The 18,366-nt window shown below is 35.8% G+C and overlaps 2 protein-coding genes across 7 annotated transcripts in view; one reads left to right on the top strand and one right to left on the bottom strand.

Annotated features, from left to right (window-relative positions):
* The first annotated feature begins 360 nt into the window (after window positions 1-360).
* LOC145685008 (AKT-interacting protein-like) overlaps window positions 361-18,366 on the top strand; it is a 28,667-nt gene continuing 10,661 nt past the window's right edge. The window contains exons 1-6 of one of the 6 annotated variants that reach the window (XM_081757372.1): window positions 361-429; window positions 11,798-11,857; window positions 12,368-12,561; window positions 14,288-14,352; window positions 15,346-15,446; window positions 17,947-18,134. In XM_081757372.1, coding sequence (XP_081613498.1) covers window positions 11,834-11,857; window positions 12,368-12,561; window positions 14,288-14,352; window positions 15,346-15,446; window positions 17,947-18,134 — 572 coding nt within the window. In that variant the 5' untranslated portion in view covers window positions 361-429; window positions 11,798-11,833. Of the gene's footprint in view, window positions 430-924; window positions 948-1,072; window positions 1,309-1,486; window positions 1,612-11,797; window positions 11,858-12,367; window positions 12,562-14,287; window positions 14,353-15,345; window positions 15,447-17,946; window positions 18,135-18,366 lie in introns of those variants that run through there. The other 5 variants (XM_081757379.1, XM_081757361.1, XM_081757350.1 and 2 more) reach the window with 5 other exon arrangements.
* On the bottom strand, window positions 7,498-7,839 carry LOC145683848 (uncharacterized). Its single transcript, XM_081755493.1, has one exon. The coding sequence runs from the start codon at window positions 7,837-7,839 to the stop codon at window positions 7,498-7,500; it is 342 nt and encodes a 113-aa protein (XP_081611619.1).

Genomic DNA, 18,366 nt, shown 5'->3' with positions numbered 1-18,366 from the left:
TCAAGTTTCTCTCCTTCATCCATGGGCGGAGTTAGGGGGGCATTGCACCCAAACTTTTTGATAAAAATAGAAATGCCACCTAAAAGATGGCCACCTACCAGAACCTCCGAGACCAACCAAAAGGTCTGCCCTCCCCCCAGCAGACAATTCCTAGCTCCGCCTATGCTTTCATCTATAGCTAATTTCCTTTACCTCGGCACCAACTTGATGAAAATCGACCTTACGGAAACGGAGTTCTAGTACCTGTTTTACCCAGCGATCCAAGATGTCATTTGTTGTTTCTGCCAACTTCCTTCTTGTTTTGATGTCTATTCACAGTACCTGAATTGCGTATGTGAGTGACTCAAAATACAACACCCTGTATCACATTAAATCACGTAGCTCCCTTACTTTCAGACATAGGTTAACAGTTTTGGTGTCGATGGAAAGGTAAGACTGGAATCTATTAATTTTATTTCGGGGTGTTTTCCAGTATCTCTGAGGATTTCATAGTAATTAGCCATAAAAGTGACATAATAAGACCAACCCAACAACTTTTTCCAGCATAAAAGTAGCCATATGTAAATAATTCTGCATACAATTATACCAATCGTACATTTTCTTGGTTGTATTGTTTATTAGCTTCCATTTGGGACAAGAACCAAGTCTCTAGCTTGATTCATTGCGAAGATATTACAAGAAAAGTTTATCAAAATGGTTTATGAAATATTCAAGATGGCGGTCCAAAATGGTGGCTTTCCCGTAGTCAGATTTTGGTAGACTTTTGATATGTTATTTAGGACACTCAATAGGACCAGACACAATAAAAATACCTTTTATTACAATTAATTCTAGGTCATCGTTTTTTTGGCCTAAATTTACTCGCCTATAACTGCTTACCTGAAGAAATGTGTGGGGCATATACAATATTTGAAATAATTTTGACTTAAATATAGTACATTGGGAAAGTATGTATATAATATACATATGATTAACTATTACTTCTAGTATTTTGTACAGAAATTATACATTAGAATTTACTTGTTCTTTGCAATGAACTAATACCATTTATGTTAAGGTTTCATTGCTACTTCCGTGTTTTTCATTCGTGTGCTTTGGCAGTCGTGATGTCGCTAACTCAGTTCGCATTTCATTATTCTGAAGAAATTGAGAGTAAGTGACCTATCGTAGCAGTGCTAATCGTAGATGTTATAGGTCTTATTGTTATTATTATTGAACCTGTAGGTAAGTTATCTCTGTTAAAGATCAGTACGATAACAGTAAATTACAACAAAATTAAGAAGAATGTAGGTGAAGAAAAAAGTCAGGGTAAGATATCTTTGTTGGTGATATTGTTAAGGTATTGTGCATAATGAAAAAAAAGTAACATCCGAGAAACGTTTACATGTCTTCCTTAATTGGTATTGAAATAAAACATCACATACGTTTGCCAAAATAGACCCGTTAATTGAAGCTGTCATTTGTCGAAGTTTATGCTTTAGTGACACTGATTGCCTCGTAGAGGAATCATATTAAATATTAGATTTCTTATAGTGGGTCCGATGCTTTTTGTAGTGTTACGATAACAGCTGATGCATTGAGGATGTTTAATCATCCGTTTGTCACGTTCAGGTAATACTTTTTAAGGTCAAGACTTCCGATGGAGCCAACAATAAAAGCACATTGCAACGCACTGAAGCTGCGTGATATATGGAACTAGGAAGTAACTCTAATTGACTAAGCCTGTCAAAGATGCATTAATCTCCTTATCTATACTAAGTAGTGTAGTATATTGTTTCATTCTGGATGCACCTATGGTCTGTGCGGTTAGTTTTTGGAAGGCGCCACTCTTCAAACGTTACATAATACCAGGGTATCCCTGTTCCTCCTGGCGAAGTGGTTAAGATGTGTGCTTTGCGCTTAGCTCCCGAGTCCGGTCCCCGGTACAGAAATAAGGGCCGCGCTGGCTCAGTGGTTGAGTGTCCACCTCTGATGCGTCGGTTTTGTCGGAGTTCTCCCACTTTCTTGATTCCACCGCTTCATTCATTGGGTTAAGTTCCAAAGTTGGTCGTCCGTTTCTAGTAAAATGTTGAAAATTTACCGGGAAGAAATGAATATTTACTGGTTTGTATGCTTGATAATGTATAAGGAGAATGGAAGTCGTGTTTATTTTCTTATATAAACGGTTCTAAACATGGAAATGTTTGGCAAGCGGAAGGAATTACTTGGCGCAAGGTTACTTCATGGTAGGATTATGGGAATGTAATGAGCATTTGTTTTGTAAACATGGCTGGTGGTAATCAGAAACTCTATTAAAAGTAAGTAAAAGAAAGTGCGGAAAGCAAATAACTAACGAAACGTAGAGAAAGTTATCCTTGTCAATATAACGGTAAGTAACATAATTAACGTGGCGGCAGGGTTCTAGAACACAGGCCCCCCTTCCCATTTAGCTGTAATAAAGACAGAAAACAACGTTCCCTGCGGGGTTCTAACTTGCCTTCACTCGCTAATGCTCGCTCGGCAATACTATTTGGATTAAATATTTAACTTTGGTACAAAAGCGAATCAATTATTACGCTTTTAGCGAAAAACTAGGCAAACGACCAACTTCGGAATAAATGCCCATTCATTTGTTACCATCGCTGTCTCCTTTAGCCTACACACGGCATAAGTGTGGAACATAAAACTGAAATATTTAGATTTTTCCGGTAGAGATATTCGGCGCAGGTACAAGGTAGAAGTGCCTTATAGTTTGGATTTTGTGAGCTCCCAACAAACTAGTGTACATCTACGTGAAGCGTCACTGAAAACAATAATAATAGCTGACCTCTCCGACAATCACGCCGACCTTCCACCAGGTTATGTATGCCCATTAACGATTAAATTTTTCTGCTAATCCATACGTGTTAGATTAAGAAGACGTACAGATTAAACCGTGAGTATCTAACTATATATAGGTACCGATACACATAAATGTAATGATTATGTACTTTCTTATACATAAAATCAACTTCTTATGTCTTGGAACTCCTTTATAAAATGGGAAGTTAGCATCGAGAAATGGTAAGGCAACTTGATTTATCATTAATTTAATCACTTCATATTCATACTCTGCCTGCGGTCTCAATTCCAAATACCAGTGTGGATTACTAGATTTTACACGTAAATTTTCTAAATGTCGGTATCCAGATTAGGTATATGTGTAATCTGCGTTGCTAATGAGTCCATTCAAATTATGATCAAAACTTCAAAGAAAAACGAACACAGAATTCCGCTATTGTTACTTAGTATTTATAATTGATTCAAGTCTTATAGATTTGATTGATTGAGTACAGTTGACTTGATTTTAGTTTAGCGTCCCTTTCAGCAGCGAGGCTATATGAGACGTGGACCTACTGATTAACGAGTTTAATGAGGACGTCAGCATCGAAGTTGTTTGTCCCCGTCCTGTTTTATAAATTTAATAAATACAAAAAGTAAATATTGTTCACGCCCAAATGATATTTTAACCATAGTCCGAGTCATCATTTGCTTGTAGAGTCGGTTGCTCTTGTTATGCTATTAACATTTCTGATGTCGACGTATAGGCAAGTTATTATTTCTGCATTCGCACATGATAACATCCACTGTGTTTCTTTCCATCGTATTTTGATGGTAAGTTTATCTCCAGATTTAGCTGTCTAAAAGCGTTTGACCTCGGCAAAATGAGAACACACTGAGAGATTAAAGTGATTTGTTATTGTCATAATAAATAGCTTGATACAATTGACAGCACATTTCCTTTCAGCTAAGAATTCGGTTAATATTAGCGCACAAACAACTAACACACGTTGCACAGTACAATTGTCCACCAAAATAAATATAGGTCTAGGAAAGGTTAGAGCTGTGGTGTGTAACGTTAAGGATCAAAGAATGATTTAACGTTTTAATGTTCGAGGCTTCCCTCCAATCAGGGATAAACAATTTTACTGCTACACTCAGCGTAAACCACTGATGTAGCCCAACATTGTAATAATTAACATTTAGATGTACTGTACGTTCTTCTTCTTCTAAACTATTTTCCCAGTTGGCTGGCGTCGGGATTTCGAATCGCTGTTCTCAGCCTGTGTTCATATCCTGTGACACCACACTGCAAGATATCGTTCTTAACACAATCTCCCCACTACTTCTTTGGCCGGCCTCGAGCTTGTTTCCTACTCATTTCTATAGCATCTACTCGGTGAGGTATGTAGTCCAAAGGCCTTCTTCTTACATGCCCAAACTATCTCAGTCTACTTTCTTACTGTTTTTTTCTACTACTGGTCTCACCTTTACTGTTCCCTTGATAATTTCATTCTTAATTTTGTCGTTCCGTGTCGCTCCACACATCTACATCTCCGCAACATACAACTTCCGTTCCTCTCTCTTCTTCGTCGTCCAACATTCCGCTTCGATAATAAGGCAGGCCTCACTACCGTTTTGTAAACTTTTCCTTTCAGGCGTATTGGTACCCTGCGGTCACACAACACTCTTGCCTCTTCTCTCCATTTCGTCCAACTGCTCCTAATTCAGCTGTTCACATATTCTTCTATTTCTGCATTTTCCTGCAGAATTGATCCCAAGTGCTTGAATTTCTTCGTCATTACAACCTGTTTCATCCAGTCGTATTCTTGTATTCTCGATTACATTTTTCCTGAAAGGACAATGTAAATATTCTGTCTTAGTTCTACTAATTCTAAGTCCTTCGCTCTCCAGTGCTCCTTTACAGGCATTTAATTTCTCCTGCAATGTTACCTTGATCTTACTCACTAGCACAATGTCATTTAACTAACTAACTAACTCTATGGCCTATGAAACCCGGAGGTTCAGTGCCGCGTTCACAAAAGCTCTCCACTGACTTCTATCCTTAGCTAATTGCATCCAATTTCTACTTTGTATTCCTATCTCTGCGAGATCCATCTTAATATTATCCTCCCATCTGCGCCTAGGTCTTCCTAATGGTCGTTTTCCTATGGGTCTACCAGTCAAGACTTTGAAAGCGTTTCTACTTTCTTCCATTCTAGCTACATGACCTGCCCACCTAAGCCTCCTAGACTTGATGACCCTAACAATGTTGGGTAAACCGTATAAACTATGTAGTTCCTCGTTATGAAGCTTCCGCCATTCCCCATTCTCGTTCCTCTTGGGTCCGAATATTCTTCTCAGGATCCTGTTCTCAAATACTTTCAGTCTATGTTCTTCCCTCAGAGTAAGCGACCATGTTTCGCAAGCATACAGAACTACAGGCATGATTATCGTTTTATATATTTTAAGCTTCAAATTCCTCGACAGAATTCGCGACGACAAGAGATTTTGAACCGAATAGTAACACGAATTCCCTGCTTTTAGTCGACATTTAATTTCTTCGTGAATATGATTTTCGTCTGTTAATAATGATCCTAAATATTTGAAAGTATCCACTTTATCAAAAGCATTATTTAATATTTTAACGCCTCCACAATTTGCCGTATTACGGTCCCGACGCACTTCCATGTATTTAGTTTTCTCTGCATTTATTTCTAAACCCATGTCCCTGCAAGCGTTTAATAAGATCTCTGCATTTATTTCTACTGTTCTCCTATCATCCCCTATTAAATTTACATCATCAGCATATGCCATAACCTGGTGAATGCCGTTCAACTCTAGGCCCTGGTTGCTATCTTTGATTTTCCTTATGGCGTATTCCAGCACAAAGTTAAATAATAATGGCGACAACGCATCTCCTTGTTTCAGGCCATTTTCGACGTGGAAGCTCGGGGACAAAAATTTTCCTACCCGGACTTTACTTTGGGATTCACTTAAACATATCTTAATTAATCTAATTAGCTTTCTCGGTATTCCAAGTTCTGTAAGAACGTTGTATAATGTTTCTCTCCTAACCGAGTCGTAAGCCTTTCTAAAATCAATAAATAGTTGATGTACCGGGGTATTGTATTCCCACTTCTTTTCGAGTATTTGGCGAATGGTAAATATTTGGTCGATAGTTGATCGATTTCGTCTAAATCCGCACTGATAATCTCCAATAATTTCATCTGCGTATGGGGTCAATCTTGCTAACAGAATATTTGAAAGGATTTTATAGGATGTTGACAGAAGAGAAATGCCTCGATAATTATTACAGTCAGTTTTGTCGCCTTTCTTGTGAATTGGAACAATGATTGACTCTTTCCACTCTTGTGGCAATTCTTCCTTGTACCAGATAAGGAGAATGAGTTTGTGTATCTTGTTCCACAATTTTTCGCCTCCAGCTAAAATTAACTCAGCCGGAATTTCATCTACACCCGGAGATTTGTGTTTCTTTAATTTCTTTATAGCGGCTTCCACTTCTATTCGATTGGGTTCTGGAATATACGGTTCTGCAGTGTGTATCTCCTTTTCTCCACGCACATTAGTTTTTGGCTGCGTGTTCAGCAAATCGTCAAAGAAATCTTTCCATCTATTTAAGAGGCTATCCGTATCAGTGAGAACTGTTCCGTCAGATTTCTTTAATATATAAGCACGAGGTTGATAGCCTTTCTTAAATTCGCTGATCCCCTTATACATGTCCCGAATATTTTTATTTTTACTATTATCTTCAAGTTCCTTAATTTTAGCTTTCAAAAAATCCCGTTTCTTTGTTCTAAAAGTTTTGGAAGTTTCCCGCCTGATATCTGCGAAATTTTGTGTAGTTATTTCATTCGGATTTTGTAGCCACCGTAATTTTGCCTGTTTTCTCTTCTCTGCTAGTTTAATGCATTCTTGGTCGAACCATGGTTTGTTCCTACGTATTTCCGCGTGTCCCAATTTTTCTATTGCTGAACTTTTAATGCTATCTCTAATTTCAATCCAAGTATCCTCAAAACTAGTGCACTCCGAGTCTTCTAAGACCGAGAATCTATTCGAAACTTCAATCTGGTATTCCTCTCTTACCTGGCTCTCTTCTAATTTCTTTAAATTAAATCTCTCCGTTTTCGGACATTGAATATTACCTTTATTCAACGATAATCTCTCCCGTATTATCGCTACTACCAGGTAGTGATCAGTGTCACAATCAGCCCCTCTAAACGACCGGACGTCAATTATGCTAGATTGTCTTCTTCTATCTACTAAAACGTGATCAATTTGATTATGTGTTTTTCCGTCTGGTGATGTCCAAGTGTATTTATGAACGTCGCGATGTGGGAATTTTGTACTCTTCACGATTAGGTTTTTGGATGTTGCAAAGTTCACGAGTCTAACACCGTTGTCATTACTTTCCTTATGCAAACTTTCGTTCCCTATAATCGGTTTGAAAATATCCTCTCGTCCTACCTTCGCATTGAAGTCCCCTAATAGAATCTTCATATGGTATCGCGGGAGTTGGTCAAATATCCGTTCCACTTCTTCGTAAAAACTATCTTTTATATCGTCACAATGTCATTTACAAATAGCATATTCTCAGGCGCTAACTCTTGGATATCCTTTGTAAATTCATCCATCACAATTGCAAAAAGGTATGGGCTGTCTGGATCCCTGATGAAGTCATACTTTAACTGAGAACTCTGCTGTTATTCCACACGCGCTCTTCACTCCTGTCCTACATCCATTATACATAATTTGAATTATATTGATGTATGTGTTCTGGACACACTTCTTCAGTGTCCACCAAATAAGATCTTGTGGTATTCTATCATACGCTTTTTCTGCGTCGGTGAAAACCATATGAGGATCCTTCTGGTATTCTCTATACTTTTCCAATAGCATCCTAAGTGAAAATATTGCATCTGTTGTCGATCGCCCTAGCATGAAACCAAACTGGTTCTCTTCTATTATTTCGGTCTCTTCTCTCAATCTCGCTTCAATCACTCTCTCCCAGAGCTTCATTGCATGGCTCATAAGTTTTTTACAGCATTCAAATTAAAATATCCACGTAGTAGACAGCCTTTCACAAGTTGTCTTATTCGGACCTTAATAATTAATTTCATAAGTACGGTGACTAAGTTGCACATTGGTTACTGTGGGGTAGAGCCGACTATATTAATAGCAGTATAAAAAATATGGTAAACGGACTTAAGTTTATCTGTGTTCAAAGTTGACAGTGTATGACTTTATTGAAAAATATTTTTTGTTGACAGTGCCATATTTGTAGAAAAAGAGTATTTGTTGTAGTTTCATGTTAATAACAATAGGACTAGTTATCTATTTGGTGTTGCACACCCTTTGATGAATGAATATATATATATATATATATATATATACTAGCAAAATATAGCTATTCTCTGCATGGGTCAGATAAAATATCTATATACATAAACTGAACAACGAAAAACAATATCGGTCATTTTCTACTACTTTCACATATCCCGATAAACTCCTCCTGAGACCCCCTGGTTCGAATTTTGGAAAAAAAAAAAAAAAAAAAAAACGCCTCTGGCTCCCAGCCAATATAGGCTGTATTTGGAAGTCAATGCCTATGGGAGTATCACCATTTGTCTCAGCGGCCGCGAAAACTATGGATTTGACATTTTCTACTACTTTTACCTGTACCGGTAAACACATCCCTCCCTGAAACCCCCTTCGAATTAAAAAAGAAACTTCGTCTTTGTCTGGGGCGTGGACAAAGGTACCCGTGACCAAAATTAGATAACTCGCGGTCCATTCGTCTGGTCCCCAGTCCGCCACACAGACTGACAAACAAACACCAATTCGTCATTATATATATATATACATATATATATATATATATATATATATATATATATATATATATTTGTACTTTGTAATTGAATCGGTGAGTAGAAAAAGGAGAACATTCCCGAATATCTTACTTTCGGGAAACTAAAAAAAAACTATTTATTGAGAAATCTGTTGCTCATACAAGATTGTTTTGCATTATAAACTTGTAGTGTATGCTAAGGATTATTATTTGCCACGAAGAAAAAACATTTAAATATGTTATATTTCCGGCTACACAGGAAATTTGTTTGCGGAATATTCTCCTTTTTCCACGCAACAAACAAATGTGGCAAAAAAGTGTACAAAATATACAGAAAAACCAATGTTATTTCTAAACACATGGTTAAAAACCGTCAACTCATTAATACATGGTACATTTAGTGAAAAACTTATTTACATTGGAAGTTTCAAAACAATATTAGTGACATTTTCTTTTAAAAATGAAAAGTTATTTATAACATCAACTTAGATGCGATACAAAACGTAGAAAATGTATAGTAAATGCATTTAGAATAAAGTTTGTTTAAACAAAACACCTTTGTATCTACTCATCATCAATGTCACTACTAGCATCTTCAGAAACTGGCAACTGCACGATATTGTTATAGAAATCTTGATACACCTCCGGCACGTAATGCTTAACTTTTTCAATGTCTCTGAGCTTCTTTGGATTCACTGGTACTTTTGCCCTGTAAGCAAGGTCTTGAGGAAACACCATCTTGCTAGCGTCTGTTTTGTTCAGTTTAAAAGTTACGTTTTTTATGCCATCAATGTACTGATAGGCTTTTATGCAGCCTTTAGTTTCACTATTGTACACAAGATGTCTATATTGACTAATAGAAAACTTCTCACCTTTTTTCTCAATGTCTGTTGTAGTTTTCTTGAAATAGTAAGGCCACCAATCCTTAAAGTTAATGATATCATCGTTTTTGACACTCCTTACCTCAAACTGTGGAAACGTCTTTTTGGCTGTTTTAATGATGTCTTCATATTGTTTTGGTGTATAAATGCGATCATACCTTTTTATTGCCCTTTTAATAACTGAGAAGTTTCGATCACATGGCAGAAAGCTGTGGCCCCGGATTGGAAAATAATGACTAACCACTTTAAATCTATCATTCATGGTTAGGCCCAAAAGTAATCTGCTGAGGGTGTGGTTCCGATTCTGACCCCCACAAGCATCGCTAAATATATGCAGTTCTGTAACTTCATCTGGGATGCTATTAATGAAACTGTAAATGAATGAAGATACTTCATTAGGGCCCTTCTTCGCCTCTCCTTCAGTATATGTAAAGAATACTGATTTCTGTCTACCTATATCATGGATATTAAAAACATAAAACCAAAGTTGCCGTAAATAAAATATTTCCTGAACAGGAATGAACGGTAGGGGAAGATTCTGCATATAGTCAAATGTTATGGCCATGACGTCATTTCTACTTTTACACATGTCACTGACTTCCTTGAATTTAGAGTAAAATTTGTTTGCCCGCCTTTTATGGACAAGTAATTCTGCTACTGCAACTTTTTTTGCTATATCATTAAGAGTTGTAGATTTTATTTTCGTGTTTAAATCTTCACATGTGGGACACACATCCACTTGTGGACGTCCAAATCGGTAACCATAATTTTCCCGAAAATAACGTAAGTAATACTCATATTTAACAACTGGTTTTAACTCTGGATGTTTTTCTACAAACAGTTCGTGCATTGTTTTCACTGTTAAGTCAGATTGTAATAAGTAATGGGCTGAGATGTGTAATGTGAAACCTTTGTGGGGAACGAGGCAATATGCTCATCTAATTTATTCAAAACTATAGCACCTAACGTATTTCCCCGGTTAGTGTGTTTACCTCTCTTATCCTCTGGTTTCTGATTTGTTTCTACTAGCTTAGTTAAACGTTCAACTGCTTTATTAGATTTTATGGCATGAAGAGCCATGTAAGCTTTGCGACACACCTCTATTCTAGTATTATATTTCATTGCAAAATATTTAAAAGATGAAGTATTACGCTTAGATTCAGTTGTCAAAGGACGATGACGTGCAACATCATGTCGTTCAATTAAGCCTACAAGATACGTATCACGTTCGTTCTTAGGACGTCCACAGAAAAGAACATTTATTATACATCGTTTTTCTTCTTCAGTAAACATTTCTGTACATTTTTTGCGACAGTTACAATCATTACCTGTTACTCTTGTTTCCACTAAATGCCCCTTACTTGTCACAAACTCTTCTCCGCGTTGTCTAGCTTGTTTTTCAATTTCTTCGATACGCTGGTCTTTATTGTGCCTACCCTTTTTCCTTTTAGGTTCATACATATCGTCTTCAGACGAAGACATTGTTGAGACACAATTTTAAAGAATACTTCAAGGCACTAGAATATTATTTTGCAATGTTCATAACACGTAGCATTCCGGTGTTAACACGACTACTTTACAGTACACAACCTTCCACGACTGATGTGAAAGCCTACCTGTGACTGGCGCATCATCTAGTGGCCGATCAGGGAATTACTGGTGTTGCGTGGAAAAAGGAGAATTTTCCAGGAATGTTCTCTTTCTTCCACTCAGCGGAAATTTCAAATCAATGTCTAACACTGGATTATGAAGTAACACTCTCTTTTTTACGTTCATTCCATGTATTTACTCATAGAGAACAAAATGGCTATTTCAGTTTGTTTTCGTTATTTTTTGGAATATTCTCCTTTTTCGTCTCACCGATTCAATTGGCTTTGAGTGTTAAGTAAATTATTAATTTGCTAAAGATCAAGGCCGTAAGGTTAATAATAATAATAATAATAAAAATAAAAATAATAAAAAGGCGAGTGCCGAAATTAACAGGTTTTAAATCACTGGTCACATGGAAAGTGAACGCACTATAAATATCCAATAAATAATTTTCTGTCTTGTAGATATATTCGTCAGGTGCAACGCCAGAATCACAGCGACTAATAAGATCACGGTGCAAATGATTTAATAAATTGCTTTAATGAAACAATGGCTCTCTATCTATATTAATCATAGATTTTCCAGAATGTATTGAAAGTATAATAAATGTTATGATTTTAGTTCAAAAATCGTAATAATTTATTTTTTGTTGCAGTTTTCAGCTGAGGCATGCCATATTGCTCACATAAATATGGCGTCTGGAGGGGTTGGGAAGGTAAGTAGATTTTGTGGTTAGTCTACTATGTTGTGCTACCCTGTAGATTAAAATATTAAGTACATATTCAGGTTGAAATGCCCATCTAAACTATAAATACCTCTGAACGAAAACTCAATTTATGTAGTTAGTATTTTTTAATAAATGGCAGTAATTTTAAATGTCAGGTATTATTGATATATTTCATCATACATTAGTGAGAGAAAACAAAGAAAAAAATCAGTGTTTGCCTAAGTGTGCGTTTTAACAAATTCAGGAAAGAAATCAAACTATCTACCCGACTGCCTATACATATTACTTAAAAAATTAATTGAACAATATATGAAAGACATTGTGAAATCTTCAGATGCAGTGAAATCTTCAAAGTGGTAATTTTCTTTAGACCCACGTTAATCACCAATAGTCTCATTATTACAAATAATGTACATATTGTTTGTATATAACAAAAGGATGGCCAACTTACGATTTCATTGTATTTCGAAGTGGTCAATAATTTTTCTTTCTTTCAAGGCTACCGATCCCGATCTTGGATCAGGTGAAAGCTTCAAACGCCAAGGATCATTTCGAAAAGTTTTATCATCATATCCAAATGTTGACTCTCAAGTAGCAATGTCTGCCAAAATGATAGACCGTCCAGCCCCAGCGACTAAGGGAAGCCAAAAATATGGACAATTCGCCCAGGAATATTGTATAATGTCGGAATAGTAAGTCATATTCTGGACACTTTATTTTACTTGTCACTATTGTTTTACTTTTTTTAAAAAAGGAATCTTTTGATTCAATTTCGGATAGTCAAAATGTGTATATATATACCGGGGTTGGCAAAAAAAACTTTTCTTTTTTGAAAAACAAAACTTTTTGTTTAAACTTTTTTTGTTTTGTTTAAACCATGTTTGTTGGTTTAAATAATTTGTTCTATGTATTTATATTACATATGAACTAAAATAAGTTTGTTTCGCTTTGGTGTTATTGTGCAACGACAGGGTTATGCTGGAAAGGGTGACATAAGTTTAAAGCGGAATCCAAACCGCTTCTCGGCTTACATCCGAGTGAAATTGTCCTCCATTTGGATTTGGAACAGCAGAATGGGAGTTCCACCTACTTCACTCCAACACCAATAGTATATTTGCATATTTGGAAATCGGAATTGTCCCGTTTCATTATAAAGTTGGGTGGTACGGTCAGTAATTTTCTTAAATCGGGATACTCTCGCCTTAGCCACCGGGAAAATCCTGTTATTACTTTCAATGCAAAGCAATAACGGGAAAAATCCTTGATTAAAAAGTGAAAAGGAGATAAAACTAATGCAGATGGTTTGATATGTGGGAACATCACTATGCAGTTCACATATATATATATATAAATATAACCAGTTGCTTTATACCACCTTGGTTTAAAGCATCAAACCCTGATATATACTGTTTAGGGAATTGCTGTTGGATTATCAACCATAAAATTCTTTTTATATATAATGGCTGTTAGTCTTGACAGAAATTTGCGATACTTTGTTAAAGGGCTGTAATTACTTATTATATTGTTGGCGCTTCGCTATAACTGCAAATCTGCACATTTGGATATTGTCAATTTACTACCTTCCTTTATGGTGAGTACTACACTGCCAAGGACAGTGAAAAGTTAAAAACTTATGTACGTCCGTTTAAACAGCTTGTGATTTTTCAGTATTCTTGACTTTTCAAACATAACAAGTTCAAAGCCAGTTTTGATTCGTGGTTTTGACGTAGCTAACGATATGTTAAAGTTAAGTGTTAAAGTACAGTACAGTATAGATAAATTTAGCACAGGATCGTGGATTCGATTCTCGATGTCATTTAGTCGTGAGGTAAATAATTAAATTTTAAAAATAAGTAAACTTTGGGACGGGAAGTCCGCAATCATTGGAAATCTATAGGCACACATCACATAATTCAACATGCGCCATTAAACCGGAGTTCATGCGTTGAAACTATCAGTGTACTGTATTATTATTAAAATTAAATATAAATTACATTTTTCTTCGTACTTTCCCTTTTAAGCGGAGAATCTCTGTTCTCTCTCTCTCCTTGATTTGTCTTTTTTTAAATAATGAAGAATCTCCTGTTTCTTTAATGAAGTTTCTCATTAATAATAAATTTTTTAAGAAAAAATAAATAAATAAAAGTAAATGCTGTTCCTTATCGATGATGAAATTTACCATTTGTGCTTGAAAATTAAAGATCGACAGAAATAAAGATAAATGACATATTCATTATTTATCAGAAAGTAATCACTGAGTCTAATTTCTCGAAATGTTGAATAGCTAGCTATTAAAATTTGTGAACATTGGTTATTGAAATTGCCATATTCTTGGCTGCATATTTGAGTTGTTGTTATTAAGAAGTATCACTTCTTTTCTAACTTTTCCTTTTAATTCTTACTATTCTTTCTTTCCAGCAAAATGCTTCAAAAACAAAAACTTCCTGGTGTGTATGTAATCCCATCAGCTCAATCTTCATTGTGTAAGTATTGTAGGACATACTTCAAAATGGAATTTGTCTTTATTTTTTATATTTATTATTCTTTTAACATTTATACTGTCATCCCTTGTTGGTAAAATAAAGATAATAAGAGTGGTTGGGGGTAAATAATAGGTAAGTTCCAATCCGGAAACTATTGTACTTTTAATGCGGGTGAGATTAAGAGGGAAAAGATTCCAGATTTTGGAAAACATTCCATTAACCATTGACTGCAAACAACTAAAAGAAATACAGGAAAGTGGATTGTCCAAGCACAGTAGCTACGCTACGGTACAAACCATGTGATATGAGTAGAGAGCACCGACTTCAGCAGTCAGAGAGTGTATGGCTGTTCTCGGAAGATGACTGGGTGGCGTAGTGGTTAGCGCATCAGCACGGTATGCCGGAGATCCCATGTTCGAGTCTCCGTCCAGTCATTCACTTTTTCACTATTAACTAAAAGAAATATTTAAATGGAACATACTGGGCAATTTTATATAACTTTGTGATCATACTGACACACAATCATAGTCATACGTCTTGCAAAGAAAATCAGAAAAATAAATACACTGCTGAACAAGACTGCAGTTATTTAATATAAAACACATTTACACGTGACGTTTCGATCTTCTAGCCAAGATCCTCATCAGACGTACACTGAGGTGAGACTCAGTGTACGTCTGATGAGGATCTTGGCTAGAAGACTGAAACGTCACGTGTAAATGTGTTTTATATTAAATAAGTGCAGTCTAGTTCAGCAGTGTGTTTATTTTTATTTATTTATTTATTTGTGAGCATAAGTGTTTGGTTTTGACTATTATTTTAGCTGCAAAACACTTTTCTTCCATTTCCAAAATGAACGTTTTTTTTAATTGCTTTATTTTAATTACAAAACATGTAATTGGATTTTTATTTTTATATATATATATCTACATTTTTTAACAGTGAAATATATCTATGTCTCTCTCATACTTCGTTGTACTTACTTATTTTCAGATTGGTTTGGTGTAATATTTATTCGCCAAGGACCCTATCAAAGTGGCATATTTAGGTTTACTATTACTCTTCCCGACAATTTTCCTGACGATGAGTTGCCCGTAAGTAACATGTTTGTAGAGATATTAACTTATTTTGTTCGATATATATTTTTCAAAATATTAACTGGATACAGACAACCACTGATACTTCTGTCAAGTGTATTCAACAACGAAGTTACATCAAAAAGTAACTTACTCTGCATTGAATTTTTGGAATAATTAAACTTAATTCCAACTCCAAGTGTACTTTAGTCTTTTAAGAGTCCTTTTGTTTTTGTATTCCAACATTTAATTACATTTAACCAGCTGATATTTATAACGACTTATGTTATACCCAAAACTTTTATATAAAAAGTCAATTAGTCTGCCTCCTCCTAAAAAAAATCCCAAGGCAACAGGGCATCTATCTTTTATATAGCGTTATTCATAATTCCCTCCAGGGTTTCAAACATTAAGGCCTTGCACATATTGACCAGAGGAAGGCCAGCCAAGCGGAGGTAGCAGAGGATGCGGAGGGGTAGAGCTGGGAGTATTCGCTGTGTGTCTCAGTCACAGTATTGGAGAGGCTTTTGTGTAGCGCTAGTAAAATGGGGTACGAGGCTTTGTAGCATTGTTTACAGTACTGAACCTCAGCTCGGCTGTTCTGTCCTCTGGTCAAGATACGTCCGCTCTATTATTGAAACAGCCATAATAGAAACGTCAACTATATTTATTTATATTGCAACAATTTGTGTGGGTAGAGACAATGACAGTCCGGGATCCCAGCCCTTCACCTATTTATTTTACAAAAGTACAAAATAGTCTTTGTGTCTACAAAGTTAATGTGTCTTCTTTATGACCAGAAGTGAAGGAAATAATGTTTTATACGGGCATTCCTTCGCTCATGGCAGCCATCGGAATGTTTTATAGCGACTTCAGGTTATGGTCCTTAGGCAACCTCCTCGGCTCATGGCAGCCTCGCGAGGTATGGTTTGTGTTGAGAAATCCCCTTTACTTCAAGGCAGCCTCCAGGGGATCCTTAGAATGTAGAAAGTTGCTGAATGTCTCCAAGATTCATACATACCTTAGCAAGTGCTCGATATGACCACCCGGTAACTCGGCAGACATCAGTCCTGTATTGGAATTCTTGTCACATGTGATGGTCGATATCAGCGAATACTTGCTTGATTCTGTGCCATAGTTTTGGTAAATCACGTAGCATAAAGGATACGTACACGTGATCTTTGATGTAACCCCATACGAAAAACTCACATGAAGTTCAGTCAGGTGACCGTTAAATTACACACGCAATGGACGCAGACTCCGTCTTCTTTGATGGCCACCGCGGTTACCTGACGTAGCACTGTGAGAGTTTTTTTCGTAAGGTTACATCAAAGATCACATTACCGAAGGGCCTTATGAAAACCCTGTATAATATAACTTCAATCCATCTAACATTCTCTCCGGTTTACTCCGTGAAGTTGTTCTCAACAATGTTGTTTTTAGTTTAAACCATTTTTAATAATCCATTATGTTTGTTTTTATTCATAATGTAGAAACGCACTTGTTATGCATAGTCTGAACTCTAATGAAGTGGGAGCTTTCCCTTCTTGTCTAATGAGTAGAGAGTGCAACTTTGGTGCACGTGGTCCCGAATTTGATTCCCAGTGAGAGCACAAAAATCACATTACCAGTTAATTTTACAGTCATTTACTTTCATTAATTACCCGTTTCCTTTCGCTGAAAGGGCATAATTGTTGGACGTTAAACTAAAATTTGATTTCATATCTCATATTTGTTGTTTGATGGATTCTCCTAGAGGAAGTGATAGCCTACCTTCCTAAACAGCTAGACTAAATTACGAAGACAGTAGCGTAGGGGTAGTACGGTATGGCCAGTTCTCTTCCCCTATGTTTCAATAATAATACTAATAATAATAAATGGAAATTAAAACTGAAATAAAAGATTGTGAATTAGAATGATGAATACGAGGTAATAAACAGGAATTCAGTAATAATGACTTTGTTATGAAGTATTTGCTTGTATGACTACTACATTGTCGTGCACAGGGATTAATGAGTATAATTTAAGATTGGAATATTTATGTATGTATATTTAGATTAAGATTGAAAACTTGATCGTATAGAATTGTACGTATCGAGATAAGTATGAGTCATTCTGATAAAATGTTTGTACTGACTTTGTTCTTTTAGAAGAGTATAGTTATTTTTTAATTGTAACATCACATGGTTTTGCCCTTCTAACTGAAGGAGATGATGGGAAATGCATTATAATAATAGTGAACGAACAATTCATAATAGCCATGCCCAAGTCATAAGGATCATGCATTTGGTTGTAAAGAGTGTTTATGTTGGGTAGCAGATAATATGGCCACAAATATGTAGAACACTACAAGTATGTGGCTCTAAGTAAAGATATTATAGAAGAGCTGAAGAAAATTTACCTTTGATGTAGTTCCGCTAGTGTAGTTTATTTATTTATTTATTTATTTTTTAAAGGGATGGGAGGCCGTAAGTTGTTAATAGTGTTGTTTATAAACCAATTCTTCATTATCTTTCAGAAAGTCCATTTTGAAACTCCTGTATATCATCCAATAGTACATCCACAATTAGGTCAACTAGACATAAAGAGAGGATTTCAGGAGTGGAGAAAAAATGTTAATCATCTTTGGCAAGTATTAATGTACATCAGAAGAATATTCTATAAAATTGATACATCGTCACCATTGAATCCTGAAGCTGCTCTCTTGTAAGTATCTTAAAGAACTTTTTCTTTATTCTTGAAAGCATATGTGTACGAATTCTGTTAAATCTTCAATAAATATACATTATTCGAAATAAAAAACTACATTATATGCTAAAAATATCTGATAAAAATATTTTGGTTATTAATTTTCTCGATATAATAACTTAGGGCATTATGAAATAACACTTTGAGGTAAGATTTTGGTTGTAGACATTTTGACCTCAATTTATTGTGA

The sequence above is a fragment of the Thermobia domestica genome, chromosome 1 (assembly GCF_964235325.1).
Source record: "Thermobia domestica chromosome 1, izTheDome1.hap1.1, whole genome shotgun sequence".
Classification (NCBI taxonomy): Eukaryota; Metazoa; Arthropoda; class Insecta; order Zygentoma; family Lepismatidae; genus Thermobia; species Thermobia domestica.
This window is presented reverse-complemented; position numbering and strand designations above follow the sequence as displayed.

What these genes read in the sequence shown, in the direction of transcription:
- LOC145683848 (XM_081755493.1), bottom strand. Translation starts at nt 7,839, where the DNA reads ATGAAGCTCTGGGAGAGAGTGATTGAAGCGAGATTGAGAGAAGAGACC.